The sequence below is a fragment of the Mytilus galloprovincialis genome, chromosome 5 (genome assembly GCF_965363235.1).
Source record: "Mytilus galloprovincialis chromosome 5, xbMytGall1.hap1.1, whole genome shotgun sequence".
Classification (NCBI taxonomy): Eukaryota; Metazoa; Mollusca; class Bivalvia; order Mytilida; family Mytilidae; genus Mytilus; species Mytilus galloprovincialis.
The window spans coordinates 81,419,043-81,442,964 of NC_134842.1; the positions used below are offsets into that span (position 1 = coordinate 81,419,043).

General features: G+C 32.7%; 1 protein-coding gene across 4 annotated transcripts; it reads left to right on the plus strand.

The window, feature by feature from the left end:
• The first annotated feature begins 1,063 nt into the window (after positions 1 to 1,063).
• LOC143076497 (nose resistant to fluoxetine protein 6-like) lies at positions 1,064 to 23,224 on the plus strand. 4 transcript variants are annotated; one of them, XM_076252312.1, is made up of 15 exons: positions 1,064 to 1,456; positions 1,493 to 1,633; positions 5,378 to 5,523; positions 6,627 to 6,705; positions 8,729 to 8,828; positions 10,090 to 10,322; positions 12,044 to 12,220; positions 13,038 to 13,221; positions 15,853 to 16,030; positions 17,068 to 17,147; positions 17,911 to 18,012; positions 18,881 to 19,028; positions 19,988 to 20,186; positions 20,630 to 20,772; positions 21,241 to 23,224. In XM_076252312.1, exons 1-15 carry the CDS (start codon positions 1,219 to 1,221, stop codon positions 21,358 to 21,360), a joined length of 2,268 nt encoding a protein of 755 aa, XP_076108427.1. In that variant the 5' UTR covers positions 1,064 to 1,218; the 3' UTR covers positions 21,361 to 23,224. The 4 variants fall into 4 exon arrangements, with proteins under 4 accessions (XP_076108427.1, XP_076108425.1, XP_076108428.1 ...); XM_076252310.1 differs by having other exon boundaries at positions 1,067 to 1,633; XM_076252311.1 differs by lacking the exon at positions 12,044 to 12,220 and adding an exon at positions 12,280 to 12,453 and having other exon boundaries at positions 1,072 to 1,633.
• The last annotated feature ends 698 nt before the right edge of the window (positions 23,225 to 23,922 follow it).

Here is a 23,922-nt window from a genome sequence, read left to right on the forward strand (position 1 = left end):
GCATCGTTCCGCTCGGCGACAGTTCGCATCCACATCGTTCCAACCCTGGCTACGCCACTGTGGACTGAGTATGAACCATGTTTTTGATATCTGTGAAAATTGTAATAACTTATGTTGTCTGTGTTTTCAAAAGGTTACCCTTTCATATACGCTCAATATAGATAAAACATTTAGTTGTTTATTTAGTTGATTTTATTTTTATGAGCCCCCCTTTTCAAAACCATTAAGAAAAAGAAAGTTTTATTTTTATGGTTAATACATATAACCGCCTTTTATGGCTTTGTTTTTGGTAGTTTCTATCATTAAAACAGACCAGTAACATTAGATTATCAGTGGCAAATCCAGAATTTTTCATAAAGAAGGGGGGGGGCACTGACTGACCTAAAAAAAGGGGGGGGGGTGCTCAGTCATGCTTTAGTGATTCCCTATACAATGAACACAAATTTTTACTAAACCAGTTATTAGTAAGATAGTAATTTTATAAATTCTGCTTAAATGAATTATTTATGGCAAAACTTCTACGGTTTGAAAGCAGGACAGCAAGTTTTTGAGGGATTTTCAGTCTTTAATTAAGGTCTCTCACACTCAAAACATTTCTAAGGGAAGTTATTCCACTCATATATAGTGAATCCCCCATAGTCTATGCCAAAAATAATGAATTTATGAAATATATATGTAATATTATTAATAAAGTGCCTCGAAAATCAACCTCCTGGAGCTGGAACCTGTACTTTTTATGAGTGCCAATAAGACAACTCTTCATCAAAGTCTTAATTTATAAAAGTAAACCATGGTAGGTCACAGTATTGTCTTCAACACGGAGCCTAGGCTCACTCTGAACAGCAATTTATAAAGGGCCCAAAATAATTACTAATGTTAAGTTTTAAAATTTTCCACTAGAGAAACTTCTCAAATATTAAATAAAAATACAAGTGAAGTAAATTGCCTATAATAGGATCTGACTAGATAAATAATAAATTATAATATTGAAAACAACTATTACATTGTTACTTTGTTATTTTTTTTTCAGATAACAAGACCACACTCAAGTGATAAGAACAACATGATACTTATTTTATCTAGACCCAAAGTTGATTAACCATGTACAAACAAATCTATTAATAGTGATTCAATATCACATGTTTGTTTTGTCATTGCCATAGACAGTATTTTTAACTGCAGTTTTATTTGGATATTTGGAACAATGTACATCTAACAATGACCAAAATGACAGATTACTACATATTTTGCCTGCTGATCCTTGCACCATTTTCTGCATATGTCAGTGCAGGTGAAGAAAACCTGATTTGGAGGAATACTTATCATCAGTTTGGCTATGGTTTGAAATATCAACCAGAATCTCAGCAAAAGACAGTGGAATATAATGATGCTATAGATCTGTTACTTAGAAATGGAATAAAATCTCTCCTAATGAAGAAATCTCAATACCTAACAGGTGACTTTGCTGGGAAGAAATCTCAATACGTCGCAGGTGACTTTGCTGTGAAGAAATCTCAATACCTGAAAGGTGACTTCGCTACGGATCCAAACATGACAGTATCTGCAGTCTGTATGAACGACACATTAACGATGATTCAGGATATAATCAATGGAACAACCTATGCATTTGATAGTAGGTATATGAGGGTGGTAATTATAATGCCCTTTACCGTCAGGCGTCAAACAGTCATTTTTGGCTGCCGTTAGCGTCAAATTGGTTAAAATTTTACTGTGATTCGTCAAAATATCCTTATCATGATTGGTCAGAGGTCTCAAATAATTATTGTTACTGTCATATTTGCGAAAAAGATAGCGTGATTTGACAAATTCAGCTGAATTTTTTTTATTATGCCCCACCTACGATACATGTAGTAGAGGGGCATTATGTTTTCTGGTCTGTGCCTCCGTTTGTCCGTTCTTTCGTCCGTTCGTTCGTCCCGCTTCAGGTTAAAGTTTTTGGTCGAGGTAGTTTTTGGTCGAGGTAGTTTTTGATGAAGTTGAAGTCCAATCAATTTGAAATTTAGTACACATGTTCCCTATGATATGATCTTTCTAATTTTAATGTCAAATTAAAGTATTGACCCCAATTTCATGGTCCACTGAACAAAGAAGAAGATAGTCAGTGTGAAGCTCAGCTAGGTTAAAGTTTTTGGTCAAGGTAGTTTTTGATGAAGTTGAAGTCCAATCAACTTGAAACTTAGTACACATGTTCCCTATGATATGATCTTTCTAATTTTAATGTCAAATTAAAGTATTGACCCCAATTTCATGGTCCACTGAACAAAGAAGAAGATAGTCATTAGTGTGAAGCTCAGGTTAAAGTTTTTGGTCAAGGTAGTTTTTGATGAAGTTGACGTCCAATCAACTTGAAACTTAGTACACGTGTTCCCTATGATATGATCTTTCTAATTTTAATGCCAAATTAAAGTATTGACCCCAATTTCACGGTCCAGTGAACATGTAAAATGATAGTGCGAGTGGGGCATCCGTCTACTATGGACACATTCTTGTTGTCTAAAATTCAAAATGAAAGAAAGTGCACATTTTATCATCATGCTCTAAAAATTACCGTTACCGTCATTTGGCAAGAATTTTTACCGATATGCATGTATGTCATGAAGGCACCCCCATTACCATGATTACTATCCTCGTATATGGTAAAAAAATATTAATGAAAATTTGCATCATCATAATCATTTAAGCTAAGCTCGATGAACATTTAATCACTTTCAATATTATGAATATGAATGGGGTTTTGTGTCTTTTATGGCCTTTTCGTTTAATAAAACTGTGAATTACCGGTATACATGGTATAGGCAAAATGTGCTTGTTAAACAACCGTGAAGTTGACGAAATATCCTTTTGCTCATTACTTGAGCCATTGTCTCATATATATCTATGTGTAATTTGGGAATACTGTATTTAGCCATGTACATTGTATAGTACACAGTTGTATGTTAAATAAAGGCAACAATAGTATACCGCTGTTCAAAACTCGTAAATCTATGGACATAAAACAAAATAGGGGTAACAAACTAAAACTGAGGGAAATGCATTAAATGTAAGAGGAGAACAACAACACAATATTAAAATGTAACACACACAGAAACGGACTAAGCATTAGACAAAATCCAATGAGAATTAAAAACCAATTGTTCAGAGAACAATTGAAAGTCTTTCCACATTAAAGAAATTTTGATAAGAAGATAGTTTGTTCATTCTAATGCAATAAATAATGGTTTAAGTTTATTTTTGTGTGATCATGGTGATGTAAGGGAGATAATATGCTACTTCCGGTGAAATGAATGTCACTTCCGGTCTCATATGATAGCTTCTTTCACACTGATTCCAAAAATATATAGTTTCTATATACTTTGTATGTAGAATGGGAGATAATTGGCCACTTCTGGTTTGTTGGAAGTCATTTTTAGTCTTCAGTAATCAGTTTATGTATCTATATGACAAAATATATGGATTCTGAGTACTTTTATATGAAAAAAAGTTGCAAAAATAGCTACTTCCGGTTTTCTCAAGGCCACTTCCGGTAGTCATTTTTCAAGGTCATTTGTCACCTAACCTTTTGTACAAGGTCAAATGCCTTTATAATGAACTTAGTTGAAGTTATAATCAAATAACCTCATATCAAGACATTTCAAGGGCACTAACTCCTATAAGATGCCATTAAATTGTATAAGACTAAATGTAGCATATCTTCATTACAATAAAGCAGACATTTTGCACTTGTTCTTTTATGTGTATCTTTCAAAGTGTCGGAGAAAATGCAAATACAAGCAAAAGTCACATTTGAGAACTTGACCTTGACCTTCGACCTTGACCTCATTTTCTAAGTTAGGACCTAGGGGCCTCTAATAAAAACATTCCAGGGTTATACGGTTAACTGTTTATGAGTTAAAAAAACATACCGACAAATTTATTTTGTAAAGGTAGATAACTCCTATCAAATTTCATCGAATCGCTTCAATCCAAATTAGCCAAAAATTCCAAAGGATGTAACGAACAATTTGTAAAAGGAATTTTATCGCTATCTTTTTTTGTTACGAAGGAGATGCACACACATGATAAACAGTGAATAGGGAGATAACTCTTACAAAGAAAGAAAGTTCCCCTTAGCAGGGTGAAATTTAAAAGCGCATAAACTATAAATACCATATGAGAAATATCTAAGCAAGATATTGCGAAACAAACATTTATCGCAAGAACAAAATTTGGCGGAAGAAAAAAAAAAAAAATAATCAGAAGAAAAACAATAAGTCTTTCCACAGAAAAGTGGAAAGACTTAATAACAAATATAACATCAAAACCAAATACATGAATTTGGGATAGAAAAGTACCGTGACACGTCTTATAGTAATGTGAATTCACACTCAAATATACATGTAAGAGTAAACAAACGACACAATGGAAACACATCGTTAAAATGTTACACACACAGAAACGAACTATAATATAACAATGGCCATTTTCCTGACTTTGTACAGGACATTTTTATAGAAAAAAATGGTGGGTTGAACCTGGTTTTGTGGCATGCCAGACCTCGCACTTTAAAATGAATTAAAGGTAAAATTGAAAAAAATATGTAAAGTAAAAAAGAAAATTAAAATAAAAAAAAATAATAATTCAATTAGAAGTCCAGTTCACTATATATTGCTATCTCAGAAGTTCTAAGCAAGATCTGAAGCCAAAGCTGAATTAAAGATAGTAGGAAGGTTACCATGGTTACTGTTTAGTTACGTTAATGATTGGAAATGATGTTACAGTGTATAGACTCCTGAACATGATCATTATTATTTATCTACATGTAAGCTATTCGTTTATTCCCATAATCTGATAATGTGGACTCCTTGAACATTTTTATGGCCCTCCTACAATAGTAGAGGGGCATTATGTTTTCTGGTCTGTGCGTCCGTTCTTCCATCCGTTAGTCCTTCCCTCCGTTCGTTCGTCCATTCCATCATTTGCCTGTCCCTCTGTCCCGCTGCTGGTTAAAGTTTTTGGTCAAGATAGTTTTTGATGAAGTTGAAGTCCAAACAACTTGAAACTAAGTACACATGTGCCCTATGATATGATCTTTCTTATGTTAATGCCAAATTTCGAGTTTTGACCCCAATTTTGTGGTCCACTGAATATTGAAAATGATAGTGCGAGTTTTAGGTTACAGTTTTTGGTTCAAGTTTTTGGTCAAGGTAGTTTTAGTTTAAACATATGATATGATCTTTCTAATTTTAAAGTCAAATTAGAGTTTTCATTCCAATTTCATGATCTACTAAACATAGAAAATGATAGTGCGAGTGGGGCATCCATGTATTATGGACACATTCTTGTTATTATCTATCTAATTATTACTTTGTTCTTTAAGTGCTGGACTCTGATGGGAAACCTGGAAGTGGTATAAAGCATGGAAACCTGATATGGACTGGTAACCATCCACAGTGTAAACAAGCCAGGGGACCAGGTTTTAATGGGCAGATGTGTTCTGTTGTCACTAATGCAGGCTACAGCCAGGTAAATGGTCTGAAGACTAGGTTATCCAAGGGGGGCAGGACTTTTTTCCGGGACATCAGGATCAGGTGTTTTAAATTTCAGGATTTTGGGATTGACCCTTTTGGGATTCGGGATTTCTTTTTCCAATTTCAGGATGTCGTTATTCATTTTTTAAAAATTTAGTGATCTCGGGATTTCACGAACCCTCCAACCCCAGACCCCTCCGACACCCCCTCATGGTTATCGTCCTTTGGCTTTTGTTGTCTATGAAAAAAGTTGCTAGTGTGATTAAAGTGTATACTATGGATTTTCTTATCCCAGGCATAGATTACCTTAGACGTATTTGGCACAACTTTTTGGAATTTTGGATCCTCAATGCTCTTAAACATTGTACTTGTTTGACTTTATAAATATTTTCATATGAGCGTCACTGATGAGTCTTTTGACAAAAGATATTCTAAACAAACTGACCATCAATAACAAAATCTTCAGGATATCCTCGTAATGATTAATTCATGTAATTCTGCAGCAAACGTTTTTTTTTCAGACGCCCTAACATTCACAAAAATAAATCCTTTAGACATGTTAGAAATTTTATTTCTATAGACTTTTTGGGTTAACCTGTGGATAGTTAACTGATATAATTGTTCAGTGTATTATGTGAGCTACAGATCATGTCTGCCTTTTATGTTTCTTAAAACAAAATTGTTGAAAGTTCCAAGATCTCTAAAGATATTAGTATTTTCTTTAAAAGTTATCTATAGTTGTCTAGTTCCAATTTTTTTAAATTTCAAAACTTACATTTTTCATGTTTATACTTTTTTTTCTTGTTATCTCCAAACATTATTTAAGAAATGACTGTAATGTTTTTTCTGCCTATTTTAAATAACATAAAGAATAGTGCACACTTTAAAATAACTTGTGTAAATCCTTTATTCCATTTTTAACCGGAGTAAATCATGAAAAAAGTTCATGACAAAATCATGTCTATAAGCTGATAAACAAAATGACTTCAGCCAATCAGAAGACGCGTTACATTCAGAATTAAATTATTAAAGTATGTTTTTTTTACTTTATTTATTAATTCCCAAAGTTATTTATAGTTGTTATTTCTATTTTTACAGTTGAATTTGCATTTAAGTTTTGGAGCATGCCTACCAGACTCTTGTTCTCAGACAGATGTTGGACTAATCGTTTGGGATGGTAATGTAGTTATTATAATAAAAATTATAAGATTTTCTCTAATTTTTGTGCTGTTTTCACATTTCTTGACCAGTGGGAGAAAAATATTTCTCATCACTAGTAAAAAATCTGTTCTCGGCAAATGATTGGTCGAATCTAAGTTGTGACGTTAAATTTTCTTGTGGTTTCTTCTGAATTTTCCTATTGTGACATCATGAAAAAAGGCGACCATGTCTGATGACGTCACATAAAAAGTACACAACTTTCTTCAAATCTTTGAAACAGAAGAATAAAAATCATAAGAGAAACAGATTCCACCACTATAACTCGTGTATTACGATATTTCTCCACTCTTGGCAAGCCTCGCGCTTTAAAATTTAAAATTAAACTGTCTCGAGTGTAGAAATATTGTAACACACTTGTTGCAGTTGTGGAATCTATAAATAACTACTGTGTATTCATTTATTATAGTGGGGACCAATTAAGGGGATTAAGGGAAAAATGATTTTACATTATATTTGATTTCATGATTTTACTAGTCTGCATGGAAGAAGTGTATCATAAAGTCTGTCTGAACTCTGTCTGAGCGACAAAATGTCAGACCAAAAAATCATTTGGTCAGACAGAAGTTTTAAGATTTTTTGCCAATTTTTGGTTGATTGTACAGTAGAAATGTTCAAATTTCTCTTTCAGTCTGCTAAACTTTAATTTTGTACAGACTGTGTGAAAGCCTATAATGAGGGGCCTGATGGGGTCTCATCACGATTCACGGGTTGATTTTTTTGTCAATCACAATTCACAGAAAATAAATATCCATGATCACGGATCTCGAAAATATATGAAAAAAAATCTGAAGAAAAAAGGATCACGATAGAGAAAATGTGCTGATCATGAAAATAACCCATCAGGCCCCTCTATAATTTTTCTATCTTCATTAAACATAAAATTTGTGGTTCTTTTGTACTCACGATATCCATGTAAATTGATATCCATGAAAACTGATATCCCACCAAAAATAATAGATTATTTATGAATTTTTAGTAGCTGGTTGTCTAAAGAACTTAAAATGAGAATATTTGTTTGAACAATGTTCCAGCTAGGCTGGAATTTTGGCACAATATTTTGATATATGATGGATATATGTATTATATGGTTATCAAAGGTACCAGAATTAATTTGATACAACAGGAAGCGTGTTTCTTCTGCATAAGACTCATCAGTGATGCTCAGATCAAAATAGTAAGAAAGTACAAAGTTGAAAAGCGTTGATGACCCAAAATTCCAAAAAGTTGTGCTGAATGCAGCTAAGGTTATCTATGCCTTGGATAAGAAAGATGAAATTTGACAGTAATTAAGATGGTACCTATTAACACCTTGACTAAAATTAATTTGGCTTGTTTAATTTTCAAAAAATTTTGACAAATTATTTACTTTGATCTTTTGACAAAAATATAAAATTTCAAAAAACTTCAACCAATCATTTTCTCAGAAAAATTTGGTTGGATATATAGCAGTTTAAAAAACACTTATTTCATCATTGAGAAGCTTAATATTTCCTTAACTATTCAATGTGATTAAAACGTTAAGCTGATATTACAGAGTTATCTCCCTGTAGTGTTAAGTACCACCTTAATTAGAAGATAACAATGTGATGCATTCACACAATAAAACCAAAAGACACATATTTAACATTTTCATGTTTTAAACAAAAGAATATTTAAATATTTTATTTGTTTATTGATGGAGTTTGACTATGCATTTCTTCAACATTGAAGAACAAATTGCAACACACATTTGTTTTCTAATCTATTTATAATTACAGTCACTAATAAGGCAATAAATATACAAATATAAAAATAAGAAGATGTGGTATAGTTTACAACAGGCAACTTTCTACAAAAGACCATATGACACAGAAATTAACAACTATAGGTCACCTACAGCCTTCATCAATGAATAAAACCCATACAGCATAGTCAGTCACAAAAATGTTTTATTGTTATTTCTCTTTATTTTCTTATGGTTTGATCTTTTTTTTTTGCAGCATTGAAAGTAATTGATGCCCAGTTAAAAGTGTTAATATACCCTATCGGAGTGTCATGTCCACAAGATCTGAAATATGCTAGGAAAGATATAGTAGCCATGTAAGTTAACTGATATGTTACAAAAAAGAGTTGCATACCTGCAAACATTTAGAACCCTCCTTAAAAAAGAGTTGCATACCTGCAAGCATTTAGAACCCTCCTTAAAAAAGAGTTGCATACCTGCAAGCATTTAGAACCCTCCTTAAAAAGAGTTGCATACCTGCAAGCATTTAGAAACCTCCTTAAAAAGAGTTGCATACCTGCAAGCATTTAGAACCCTCCTTAAAAAGAGTTGCATACCTGCAAACATTTAGAACCCTCCTTAAAAAAAGAGTTGCATACCTGCAAGCATTTAAAACCCTCCTTAAAAAAGAGTTGCATACCTACAAGCATTTAGAACCCTCCTTAAATAGAGTTGCATACCTGCAAACATTAAAAACCTCCTTAAAAAGAGTTGCATACCTGCAAACATTTAGAACCCTCCTTAAAAAAGAGTTGCATACCTGCAAGCATTTAGAACCCTCCTTAAAAAAGAGTTGCATACCTGCAAACATTTAGAACCCTCCTATTAAAAGAGTTGCATACCTGCAAACATTTAGAACCCTCCTTAAAAAAGAGTTGCATACCTGCAAGCATTTAGAACCCTCCTTAAAAAGAGTTGCATACCTGCAAGCATTTAGAAACCTCCTTAAAAAGAGTTGCATACCTGCAAGCATTTAGAATCCTTCTTAAAAAGAGTTGCATACCTGCAAGCATTTAGAACTTTCCTTAAAAAGAGTTGCATACCGGCAAGCATTTAGAACCCTCCTTAAAAAAGAGTTGCATACCCGCAAACATTTAGAACCCTCCTTAAAAAAGAGTTGCATACCTGCAAACATTTAGAACTCTCCTTAAAAAAGAGTTGCATACCTGCAAGCATTTAGAATCCTCCTTAAAAAGAGTTGCATACCTGCGAGCATTTAGAACCCTCCTTAAAAAGAGTTCCATACCTGCAAGCATTTAGAAACCTCCTTAAAAGAGTTCCATACCTGCAAGCATTTAGAAACCTCCTTAAAAAAGAGTTGCATACCCGCAAACATTTAGAACCCTCCTTAAAAAAGAGTTGCATACCTGCAAACATTTAGAACTCTCCTTAAAAAAGAGTTGCATACCTGCAAGCATTTAGAACCCTCCTTAAAAAGAGTTGCATACCTGCGAGCATTTAGAACCCTCCTTAAAAAGAGTTGCATACCTGCAAGCATTTAGAAACCTCCTTAAAAAGAGTTGCATACCTGCAAGCATTTAGAACCCTACTTAACATTTCTAGTTAATTACATTTCAGAGTAGTTTCCAGTATCATAGCCTTTGCTGTTGTCATGGGAACATTGGCAGACATTGTTTACATTTATTTAGACAGTAGTGGTGACAAAGACAACATCCAAGGAAGATCTGATAGTCCACCGAATTACAACAGTATACCTGCCTCTAGTGTAAACGATACTACAGAGAGATTAGGACTTCTATCAAATATACCCAAAAATGAAGTTCTTTATGGAGAAAATCCACAAAGTTCATGTAAGCATTATGATATTGACAATAAAAATAATAAATCTTTTTTTGAATTGGGTTACACAGTTTGTTACAAAACTTCTTTGAAGACCTCAATATAGGTGCCCCAGGCAATGTAAACATACAAACCTTAGCGTCTGTTTGTTGGGGAAATGCTTTTAATTTTTATGCCCCAGCCATCACTATAGAGGAAATTAAGTGTTACTTCGTCCAATTACCATCCCTCTTTCTGTCTGTACCAACCTACGTCCAAAAATTGGTTTTCATTCTATAACTTTTAGTTTACCCCAACCAAATGCTGTGAATGTTTCTTTCTTGGAGTTATTTTGCTTTTATCCAATGGAAATACAACGATTAACGACCAAGAACCTTTGTCTAAAATATATATTTGTTCCCACATTGCCATATTCCCTCTACTAGAATAGACCTATGTATTATTACTACCAAACTATAATTTACTGTCTGATAACCATGAAAACAAGGGATAACAAAAAAATCTTTAGAATGTGTAATGTAATCCAAATTTTTGTTAGTGTTTTTTGCATCACTTTTGTCATAGAATTGAAAATGGAAATGGGGAATGTGTCAAAGAGACAACAACCTGACCAAAGAACAGAAAACAGCCGAAGGCAACCAATGGGTCTTCAATACAACAAGAAAATCCTGCACATGGAGGCGTGTCTCAGCTGGCCCCGTATCATAAAAGTGTAGTAGTTCAGTGAAAATGAACGTCATACTAAACTTGAAAATATATGAAAGAACTAAAATTAAAAATCATGCAAGACTAACAAAGGCCAGAGGCTCCTGACTTGGGACAGGTGCAAAAATGCAGTGGTGTTAAATATGTTTTTTTTTTTTAGATCTCAACCCTCCTCCATTACTACAAGCCTGCATACAAACCTATAGAAAAAAAAAAACACACAGCAATACGCACAGTAAAACTCAGTTTAAAAGAAGTCTGAGTCCAATGACAATGTCAGAATAGGTAACAATAGAAACCAACAAAATGACAATGATACATAAATTAACAAAGAACTACTAACACTGACTGACATGTTAGCTACAAACCTCAATTAAACTGATTGAAAGATTATGTCTTCATCATATGAATATCAAGCACAATCCCTCCTGTTAGAGGTTAAGTATCATACTATCATAAAATATATGCGAAGAACATAACCCATATCATGCCAACAACTTGTTTTGAAAAAATGTGTTTATTTCCGATGCAAAGACCCTATAGGCAAATCAAATTTAAAGCCAAAATATGCCATCTTTAATTACTGTGGATTCATTTATTTTCGTGGGTACCAATTTTCGTGGATAGAGAAAAAATCACATGTTCGTTGATATTTAATTTCGTGGTTTTGGCAAAGTCTGCATACAAACCTATAGAAAATATATTATTCGTTGACTGCTTAAAGGTTTTGTTAGGTTTTGAGGTGATTGCTGACATTTTTGTGCTTTGTAAAGAATAAACCATAAAAGATTCAATGTGAAATACCTGAACGTATAAGATGTCTGTATGTCGATTTATATTTATGATTGATTTCCTTGTACAGATGATGAAATACAGATAATGTTTTGACTAGATTGTGATATCAAAATCCCTGATGTAATAATTTTTCTATAATACATAGATTTTGTCATGTCTATTTATTTTTATTTAAGTTTTAAAGAAGTACTTAGGTAAACTTACTTTGTTTTGAAACTACATTTAATTACAGGTAACTCTGTACTGAAACAGATCCTTCTTTCTCTCTCGTTAATAACTAACACCAGAAAACTCCTAAACACGTCCACAGCCTCTGGATCACTCACAGCTATCAACGGAATGCGAGTCCTTAGCATGTGGTGGGTGATCTTAGGTCATGTCTATGGATTTCTACCTTTCCTTTCTCTAGGTAAGTCATGTCAATTTTATTTTAGAATTTTAAATTTTTATCACCTGTCATATTTGCAGGTGGTTCCGTTCCCAAACAGATTTTGATTGCATTTTCCCTGATCACGAATACCAGAAAATTGCTCAGTACATCAACATCATCAGGCAACCTTACAGCGATCAATGGCATGAGAGTTATAAGCATGTGGTGGGTCATTTTAGGCCACACCTATGTTTTTAACATAGGACTGTTAGGTAAGGTAAAAGAACTGAATAAATGAGAATTAGCAGATTTTAAATGAATATCCTTATACTAAATATATTCACAATTTTTTTTTTTTTTTTTTTTATAAGTACACGCTTTAATGGATCTTTAATGGATCTGCAAAAACAATTGATTAATTTTATTGGGGTTTCTTATACATAGATACATAGTGGTAAATCTTACTTGCATATTAATGACAATAATTCACAGCTAGATTATAAAATTATTTTGACTTCATCATACCTACCAACTGTCACTATTTTTTTTTAAGTTGGGCGGTTTCACCCATGAAAGCTCTCAAATGGAAATTTTGAAAGAACAATTTTGTCAACAATTTAAAACAAAACAATCAATTTTCCATGGCATTAGGGTTGAAAAACTATATAGAAGCTAAAAAAACCAAACACATTAAGATAAATTTGGAGGCCCTTTCATAGGTTTTGTAGGACAAAGAGAGTGATTTTGCACTTAAAAACCCCCATTGGCATTTGGAAATGTTGGTAGGTATGCTTCATCACAAGAATTCTCAGAATAAAAAATAAACTTGTACACTAAACTTTTTATTTCTTTACAGATAATGTGCTGGACTTCGTGGAGTTACTTAAAAGGTTCTCCTTTCAAGGAATAATGAATGCCACATATTCTGTGGATACTTTCTTCTTCATGAGTGGATTACTTGTGGCATATACTGTGATGAAAAAGCTACGGGATGGAGCAAATATCAACTGGGCTATGTTTTATATTCATAGATTTTGGAGGTAAGACTTTGATAAATATATGATATTGTTGTTTGAAAAAAAAATAGAAGAAAAATATACATAGATATATATATAGGAAATAAAATTGATCAGGAGTTGTCTCCCATAGACCTAGAACTATAAAGATTTATGTAATTTCTCCAGGTCACAGTGGCACCCATAACAACTATGTTTTGTCAATAACTTGGTTTATATCAGGTTAATTAGTGTAAATGTGTATTCATGTGGTTTTTTGTTTAAATGTACTTTAATCATTCTAATCATTTTCTGTGCTTTATTTTGTAATTCATTTGATTGTAGAGCTCAAATTTTGGGCACCATGATTGGTTAATAAAATTATCTATCTATCTATCTATCTATCTATCTATCTATCTATCTATCTATCTATCTATCTATCTATATAACAAGATGTTGTATGAGTGCCAATGCGTCAACTATCCATCCAAGTCACTATTTGTAAAAGTAAACTATTATAGGTCAAAGTATAGTCTTAAACACGGAGCCTTGCCTTACATCGAACAGCAAGTTATGAAGATCCCCCCAAATAACTAGTGTAAAACCTTTTAAACAGGAAAACCAACGGTCTAATATATATGGAAAAACTAGAAAAACTTATGAACATTATGCATTTATGAAATTTAAGAATATTATTAAATTAATGTGTTCTTATCATTGAACTAATACACATTTTTGTTTAAGGGCCAGCTGAAGCACGCCTCCGGGTGCCACTTTATTCGATTTTTCCCCTATGTTGAAGACCTATTGGTGGCCTTTCGGCTGTTTTCTGCTCTTTGGTCGGGTTGTTGTCTCTTTGACACATACCCCATGTTCAATTAAGAAATAATTCTTTCATGTCATGCTCTATGCTCATTTTAACATGGGTAGGCATTATATTTGTTAATATCTTAATACAGAGCGTTAGCGAGGTATTAAATGTTTACAAATATAATGCCTACCAATGTTAAAATGAGCATAGAGCATGGCATGATAGAATTATTTCGATTCTAATAGGAATATTTTGAACTTTTGTACTTCGAAGCGGACCTATAGTTGACGCTCAAAATGTCGCCATTTTGATTTGATGAACAAAAACGTTAAAGAAAAATCAACAGTTTGTCAATAAAAAAAGATCAGAAACATTTAAACTTACTTTTAGAATTATTTTTTTTAATTTCCTAGCGAACAACACCAACAAAAATGTCCATTTTGATCTCTGGTGTTGTTCAAAAATTCACCTGACGTTGCAATTTCAATTGTGACGTCAATCACGTGCAGCCCATGTTCTATTCGAATTAGAACATGGCTTTGTACCCAAAGCTAAAGAAGAACGTCATATTAGAATTTTAATTTTGACACAGTCATTTTAAAAAATATTCTTCTTTGTATTTCCATACAGTAAATGTACAGCAACTGTGTGTTTTGTAGACTAACTCCAGTATATGCCTTTGCTATTCTGATATGGACAACATTATATAAACATAATGTTTTGTAGATTGACTCCAGTATATGCCTTTGCTATTCTGATATGGACAACATTATATAAACATTGTGTTTTGTAGACTAACTCCAGTATATGCCTTCGCTATTCTGATGTGGACAACGTTATATAAACATTGTGTTTTGTAGACTAACTCCAGTATATGCCTTCGCTATTCTGATGTGGACAACGTTATATAAACATTGTGTTTTGTAGACTAACTCCAGTATATGCCTTTGCTATTCTGATATGGACAACGTTATATAAACATTGTGTTTTGTAGACTAACTCCAGTATATGCCTTTGCTATTCTGATATGGACAACGTTATATAAACATTGTGTTTTGTAGACTAACTCCAGTATATGCCTTCGCTATTCTGATGTGGACAACGTTATATAAACATTGTGTTTTGTAGACTAACTCCAGTATATGCCTTTGCTATTCTGATATGGACAACGTTATATAAACATTGTGTTTTGTAGACTAACTCCAGTATATGCCTTCGCTATTCTGATGTGGACAACGTTATATAAACATTGTGTTTTGTAGACTAACTCCAGTATATGCCTTCGCTATTCTGATGTGGACAACGTTATATAAACATTGTGTTTTGTAGACTAACTCCAGTATATGCCTTTGCTATTCTGATATGGACAACGTTATATAAACATTGTGTTTTGTAGACTAACTCCAGTATATGCCTTTGCTATTCTGATATGGACAACGTTATATAAACATTGTGTTTTGTAGACTAACTCCAGTATATGCCTTTGCTATTCTGATATGGACAATGTTATATAAACATTGTGTTTTGTAGACTGACTCCAGTATATGCCTTCGCTATTCTGATATGGACAACATTATATAAACATAATGTTTTGTAGACTGACTCCAGTATATGCCTTCGCTATTCTGATGTGGACAACGTTATATAAACATTGTGTTTTGTAGACTAACTCCAGTATATGCCTTTGCTATTCTGATATGGACAACGTTATATAAACATTGTGTTTTGTAGACTAACTCCAGTATATGCCTTTGCTATTCTGATATGGACAATGTTATATAAACATTGTGTTTTGTAGACTTACTCCATTATATGCCTTTGCTATTCTGATATGGACAACGTTATATAAACATTGTGTTTTGTAGATTAACTCCAGTATATGCCTTTGCTATTCTGATATGGACAACATTATATAAACATTGGATATGGAATGGGACATTTGCAATGTCCATGAGACAAACTGATCCCTGTGATGACTATTGGTGGACAAATATTATTTATATCAACAATTTCCATCCAAATTATGGAAACCTAAATAAACAGGTATTACAATATAAAAATAATACTCTGAACTCATAGTACACTAAATTATCTTTCAAATTTGGCTTTCATTTCTCAAACCACCAAAGTATTGATTGATTGGTGTGTAATGTCACTTTCACAGCACTAGTGGGTTTGGAGGGGTCCTGAATCCGAAATCCCAGGGTGAAAAACAGAAAATCCTGAGGTCCTGAATTTAAAGAAATTTAAATCCCGACATCACGAAATTAAAAAAAAAGTCATTTTCACATGTACACAGTTGTAGTGGCCAAAGCATGGATGAAAACATGTAGAGAAGGGTGTAAAAGTGGGGGTATCTGCGTGGAAGAAAGCAAAATAAAATTGCCATTTCACAATTTAAGAACAAAACTAACAATTAAACATTTCTTGCACGTTGATCTTTTTACTGATTTCATGAAACACGGTGAATAACATACCTTTTTCCTGGCTGCAAGTGAAATAAAAATGGCAAAACATGTTGCACGAAAATAACCCTTTACCGCCTTCTGTAGACAGTCCCATGTGCCTATCTTATAGATTTCACATTATTTTTCTTTTCTTTTATCATGAGAGTTTACTTGACAACTTAACATTAGAAAACTTCATTAATGTTTGAATTCAATAATTTTAAAGAAAAAGCAACAAATTTGAGGTGACAGACATAGACTGACATATGGTAGGGCACAAAAAATCATGTCAAATGTACTCTAACATAAAATGAAGTTAAGTAAGCTAACTGTATCTATTTTTTTAGTGTATGGGGTGGGGATGGTACTTGGCTAATGACAAACCTATCTATTTATTTCAGTGTATGGGATGGGGATGATACTTGGCTAATGACAAACCTATGTATCTATTTATTTCAGTGTATGGGGTGGGGATGGTACTTGACTAATGACAAACCTATGTATCTATTTATTTCAGTGTATGGGGTGGGGATGGTACTTGGCTAATGACAAACCTATGTATCTATTTATTTCAGTGTATGGGGTGGGGATGGTACTTGGCTAATGACAAACCTATGTATCTATTTATTTCAGTGTATGGGGTGGGGATGGTACTTGGCTAATGACATGCAGTTTTACATTTTGAGTCCATTGTTCCTGATACTTTTACACAAGTAAGTAGTATAGTTAGGAAGAATAAAACCTTTACCTAGAATCAGTTGGTGTTTACCTGGCTAGATCTGAATTTTTACAAAGAGTTAGAATTAGAAATCTTAGTCATGTAGGCAGGCAATGAAAAGTCAAAGCACAAGAAATACCTAACTCCAAGGAACATTGAATACAGAAAGTCCCTAATCAAATGGCAAAATCAAAAGTTCAAACACATCAAAAACGAATGGATAACAAATGTCATATTCCTGACTTGGTACAGGCATTTTCTTAAGTATACAATGGTGGATTAAACCTGGTTTTATAGCTAGCTAAATCTCTCACTTGTATGAGTGTTAGCCCATAATTTCTGTAATATAGTTGGGATGTTTTTTATATTTTAAAACTGATCAATCTTCTTATTTTTTCATTTCTGAGTTAACAATATGACATATATTGTAAAGGAAATAAAACATTTCCCCAGAATCAGTTGTTTACCTAGCTATTTAAATTTTTGCAAAATGTAAAAGTAAGGGTATAAATTGGCACATTTCATTAAAGATTTAGACGGATTGTTATCTGTTTTTTCAATATCCATGATAGAGGAAGACAGCCGAGCCGCCTTTTGTAAAGCAAGTGGTGAATGGCCTTTTTAATGTAATATAGACTCATAAGAATAACCTTGGATGTGTCATGAGCATAGGGTGATCTTACAATTACTATCTTAATAAATATCCAATGCAGGTTAAAAATGTTATTCAATATGTAATGATGTAGTTTTTAATTCAGAATGAAATATGTTGGACATGGTGCTATGTTGTTTTTCCTTACTGGGTGTCTGACATCAAGAATGATTACAGCTGATTACTATGGGATGAGATTACCAGGAATGTAAGTCAATAATCACACAGGTCAATACCTGCAAATGTCAAATAATAGACTTTAAAATTGGTATTTTGAGATTCTCCACAATAAAAGTTATTATTCACAAGGTCAATCACTGCAAGGGTCAAACAACAGGCTTTGAAATTGATGGTTTGAGAATCTCCTGACAACATGTAGCATTTAGGATTGGTTTTATATTTGTACTTTACCTCAATGTTAAAGAGACTGTTACCCATCAACACAAAAAAAGAAGCAAAATACATCTACCAATCCAATAATGTTTCAAACTGTAAGAAGAGCCGTGGTGTAGTAGTTAAAACACAAAGGTTCATGGTTCGATTCCCGTTTCGGTATGAAAATTTAAGGGACTGAATTTTCGGCGTCCCTTGACACCATTTGCGACTATGGTCTTGAGGAAAGGATGATAGTTCGTCAGATGGGGACGATAAATGGCTGACCCGAGTTAAGAGAGAGTCATATCTCTTGCTCATTAAAGACACCCTTGTAGATTTTGAAAAAGAGCAGGCTAATGCCGCTACAAGGCAGCACTCACATCCGCAAAGTGGAAAGGGATTATTATAAGTTGCAAAACTTGTTTCCCAATCCAATATAAATAAATATGTTTAAACTAAACTGTAAGAACCTGGAGTTGCAGAGTATTTTAACAGATGTATACATTTGTGCAATAAATTACATTTTTTGACATTTAATGTTTCCTCTTCCCCAAAATTTCTGCAAAACTAATGCTTCACATAGCACTGTTTTTGAAAAAGGCAATTAAGTTAAAAAATAAATATTATTTATGTATTTATGATATTGTTGAATAGCTTTAAAGTTGGTTATTCCGAAATGAACATTATTATGATTTTTGCAGTAACACACCATTGAACCACACCCATGAGGCTTGGGCTGATTCGTCCCCGTTGTATAACAAACCCTACACCAGAATAGCACCATATCTAGTGGGCATGTGGCTGGGATATTTACTGGTGATTAACAGCAACAGAGTCAGATTAGGGAAGGTATATATATATTAAATGTGTCTTGCATATTACTTATTTTAAGGATGTTTTCAGCTGATTTTCAAAACAATCAGAGATACCAATACAAAAATGAACTAGTTCTATACATAAAGCGTAATCAGTGATGCTTGATTCAAAAAAGCTAAAAATCCCATTAAATCACAAAATTGAAGATAAAATTGAGAATGGAAATGGGGAATGTGCCAAAGAGACAACAACCCGACCATAGAAAAAACAACAGCAGAAGGTCACCAACAGGTCTTCAATGTAGCGAGAAATTCCTGCACCCGGAGGCGTCCCTCAGCTGGCCCCTAAACAAATATACACCAGTTCAGTGACAATGAACGCCATACTAATTTCCAAATTGTACAAGAGCATTGACATCATGTCAAATAGATTATTTATGATAAATCCAATTAAAAAAAAATTAAAATTTGTAAATAGAAATTTTCATCAGAAGCAAGAAAGATAAATTTACAAATATTTATATTTACCGTATGTATCATCAATGCTAAAATGCCAGAAAAGAATTTCTATGATGCTTGAATGGTTTTACATTAGTAATTTTTAGGGCCCTTTATATTATAGTTTGCTGTATGGTGTGAGCCAAGGCTTTGTGTTGAAGGCCGTACTTTGACCTATAAAGGTTTACTTTTACAAGTTGTGACTTGAATGGAGAGTTGCCTCGTTCACTCAGTTCATATCTTCTTATATCTATTGATAACTAAAACACCGAATATTTACTGGGCCATTTAAAATTTACAAGATTTGAGTTTTAACTCAACTTATTGCAGCCTACATTCATCTTGAACTGAATTGACTAGGATTGCAATTTCCCTTATCAAGTTTTATTGTTCTCTCTTACTGTTACAAAGGCACAAACAATAAAAACTTATATATTAGAGTGCTGAAAGTGGTGTTAAGCACCAACAATCAATCAATACTATTAACCATTTCAGCTGAAGTTACTGGTAGGATGGTGTGTAGCCATAACAATAGGAATTTCTATTATCTACGGGTTGTATGGATTTTACAAAGATTTCCCAGTCACACATCTCGGAAATAAATCAGAAAGTATAATTTACATCGGCTGTACTAGATTTGGTTGGAGTATTGCTCTAGCCTGGGTCATATTTGTATGTGCGACTGGTAATGGAGGTAAATATGTTATTATTGTGTTTAATTATTTTGACAAATAATTTTCTACTTCTTGCTATTAGTACAGCCTTATTCAAGTTATTGCATTGACTTAATATTTCCAACTGTATTAATCCTTATTTATGAACTTATGATTTCTGTGATATTTAAAAAAAATATAAATTATCACATGACAGAATTTTAATGTCAAACATTCATCTACAGGTTCACAAGTTTTATTTGAAATATTTCTGACCAGCTTTTTCCGATGTTTCTGATTAAAGGGGAATAATGAATACCGTATTTAGAAACAATAGCATTATATATATATCTATAGAGATGGTTATTCATTTTTTCTTGGTTACTGTTATGTTGTGCATACATGTATTTTCAATGATTAATACTTTAATCAGACCAATGAAAGCTTTTTAGTTTGTACACTATAGTGTAACTTTTTTTTATAGGACCAGTGAACACGTTTTTATCGTGGAAGGTCTGGGCTCCTCTTGGTAGACTAACTTACTGTGCGTACATAGTCCATCCAGCTGTGATATTTTACTTTGGTTTAACAATGGAGAAGACACTACATTATACAGATTTAGTCTTTGTAAGTTATCAGAATATTCTAGTTGCTGAACTCAGCTGTACCTAGCATTATGCATCCAGGGACATGTATTAATTTCTTTTGGAAATTTTTGAATATTGTGGATTTATTATTTTTTACAGAAATTTTTCGTGGATTTGGTTTTTATTAAGGTAAACCATGACATATATTTAACAAAGTAGATATTTTATTTAGGTGTATCCAGACTTTGCCAAAACCAAAAAATCAGATATCCACATACGATATTATTTTCCCTCAATCCATGAACAAATGTTTTCCACGGAAACAAAAGAATCCACAGTAATTTAAATGAATAATGTGGTTTCCTTACTAGTTATTCATAGGCTTGCAGTTGACAGACATTAAAATAGATTTTTTGCAGGGCTAAAGTAAAGAACAATCATTATAATGATATTGATTTTTATTTCAGACATTGCAATTGTATTTCACACATTGTAATTGTATTTTCAGGTACAACAATATATTTCCTTAGTGGTAGTGTCTTATGGCGTGGCATTTGTTTTGTCTATGACGGTAGAAGCACCTATGCTGGGACTAGAGAAAGTTCTGTTTAAGAGATGGTTAAAGTAGAAATCAAGTACAACCATTTTACATGTGGAATATAATTTGATACTTATGGTATTATGAGTTGTATTCTCATTTTGAGAAAAAAAGATGAAAAACTATAGATTTTTACAGACCATATCATGCTATATGGACATATTTTATGTATTATATTGATACTGTTTCTAAATATTTTGGTGCAAGCATTATATAACTGCTCAGAGTTTTAGTATTTATTGTAATTGTTAAACATTTGATCTGAAAGTCATTTTTGAATAACATTTTGAGAAAAAAAGAAATGATTGAAATAATACATGTGTAGTGTTCTTATTTTTAAGCATTGACTTTTGAAGCAAAGCTTTGGAATTATTGTTAACAGTTTTAGTCTAGTTTTTGCGACGCAAAGATGATAGACTTATAAATCTCATATACAATTAATAGTTTTCTATTACAGATCTGAAAAATATATAAGTGAAATATGATTGTAAATAAGTCATATTACAAAGAGTTATCTCTCCTGATTTTTCTAACTGCATTTCATGTAATTTTTGTAGTAAATTTTTTTTTAAAAGTCACAAAAAATATCCAAAGGACTATAAAAATTTATTGATCCCATTATTTATACAACGAATTGTTTAAGAAGTAGGAAGTTGGAAGTAGCAAGTAGCATAATATATCCTTTTTGTTTTGATAAAAGTGAGTTTTTGTTACTGATTTTTATGTGTTGATATAAATCATTGTAGACAGACTGTAGATATCTTTTGGTTGCTTTCTTATTGATGTAAACTCCAAACACATTTATTCACTATATAAGCTGTGTCCTGATTTTGTCAGAGTTGAGATGAAGTTAAACTTAAAACAAAATTAGCTTGAAAATTTCTCTTGCAAAGATCATGAACCATATTGATTTTTAGGTCACTAGGTCAAAAGTCAAGGTCACAGTGCTGATAAATCATACCTTTACTCATCTTTGTTGAATATTTCTTCTAATTAATAGTAATAAGTTTGCCAGATCAAAGGTCAAGGTGGCAGCAGCTTTAATAAATTGAAATTTGAGGACTGATTTTTTTTTTATTAACCTATAATTGAATCCCCATGGGTACTCCTGTAATTTCATAAATGTATTAATGATGTTTGTTTACTAAGGAAGACAGGTTTGTAAATGTAATTTATCAAGTTCTTATAAATGTCAACATATCAATCTTTGAATACTTTCTTGGGATTTGTAAAAGACATAAATTTCAAATGAATAACATAAGCATACATTTGCTAGGGGCTGTCTTGAACTTTCAGCAATTTAGAGCATGTTTGCCACACTGCCAAAGACAAAGTCTATGGAACACCAATTTATTATAGATCGAGTGTTATTTTTATTTCACAAAGTGAAGTTTTGCACATAGTGATTAAATTTTTTATAACAAAGATTAATGCAGTTTCTTAAAACAAAGCTGCATGGGTTTTTGTTAGTTTTAATTGCTTCCAATTACTGAACTTCAAACCAGATCATTTTACAAAAAACAACAAAAATTAAAATATTGGTTGTTAAATTGCTGAATATACAGGAAAACATATCTCCCTAACTGGACACATTATTCTGAATCTGAGCTGACCAGTCTTTGCTTCTAAATACCAAGTGCTTAGGGGAGCAGCTAATCCAGTCAGGGTGCCAACCAATGACCTCACACACTCGAGGTGAACATGGGACTTCCAAGAAGTTTCACAATAAAGGTATCATCGATTTATGATTAAAGTTGTTTGAAGGAAGAATCATCTACCGGTAACATTTGGATAATCTTTACATATTCACTTGTTTTGTAATGAATTATACATGTTATAAATATCATTGATTATTGTTGATGTTTCTATTTTTATTAATAAACTTTGTATTTGTCTTCTTTTATTTCTTTGATACTCATAGTCAGACCTATATATTCAAATTTCTTTATTTTCAATATATTTAAAGTAAATGATTAATTTCAAGCTGGTTTTACTTATGAGTGGAAGCAACAAGCTCCATAGATTTCAGAAAAAACTGAAATGTTTTGTATTTATCATCTTTTTGATGCAATGCTTAGGAAAAACCAAGAGGAGCCACAAAACATCAACTACCGGTACACAGCAATTATCTCAATCATTCATATACATAGTAAATTAATGATTTAGTTGTTAAGGATTATAGAGTTATCTGGTTTCATTTTGCCCTTTTCATGCAACAAAACGAAAGATGCACTTAAGTTGTATAAAAAAAGAAAATGTGGTATGATTGCCAATGAGACAACTATCCACAAAAGACCAAAATGACACAGAAATTAACAACTATAGGTCACTGTACGGCCTTCAACAATGAGCAAAGCCCATACCGCATAGTCAGCTATAATAGGCCCCGATAAAACATTGTAAAACAATTCAAACGAGAAAACTAACGGCCTTATTTATATAAAAAAATGAACGAAAAACAAATATTTAACACATAAAATATCTTGATTATAAGAAGCTAAACAGTTCAAATGTTGTGATTTTGTATTCATCCATGTTGTATCTTGCCCAAATAAAGGTAAACAGTTCAAACTTTTGATTTCCATGCACTCA

Coding starts and splice junctions, on each gene's coding strand:
- LOC143076497 (XM_076252310.1), top strand. CDS start 1,219: ATGACCAAAATGACAGATTACTACATATTTTGCCTGCTGATCCTTGCA. Junction 16,031..17,067: donor ATGGAAACCTAAATAAACAG/GTATTACAATAT, acceptor TATTTATTTCAG/TGTATGGGGTGGGGATGGTA. Junction 20,773..21,240: donor ATTATACAGATTTAGTCTTT/GTAAGTTATCAG, acceptor TTGTATTTTCAG/GTACAACAATATATTTCCTT.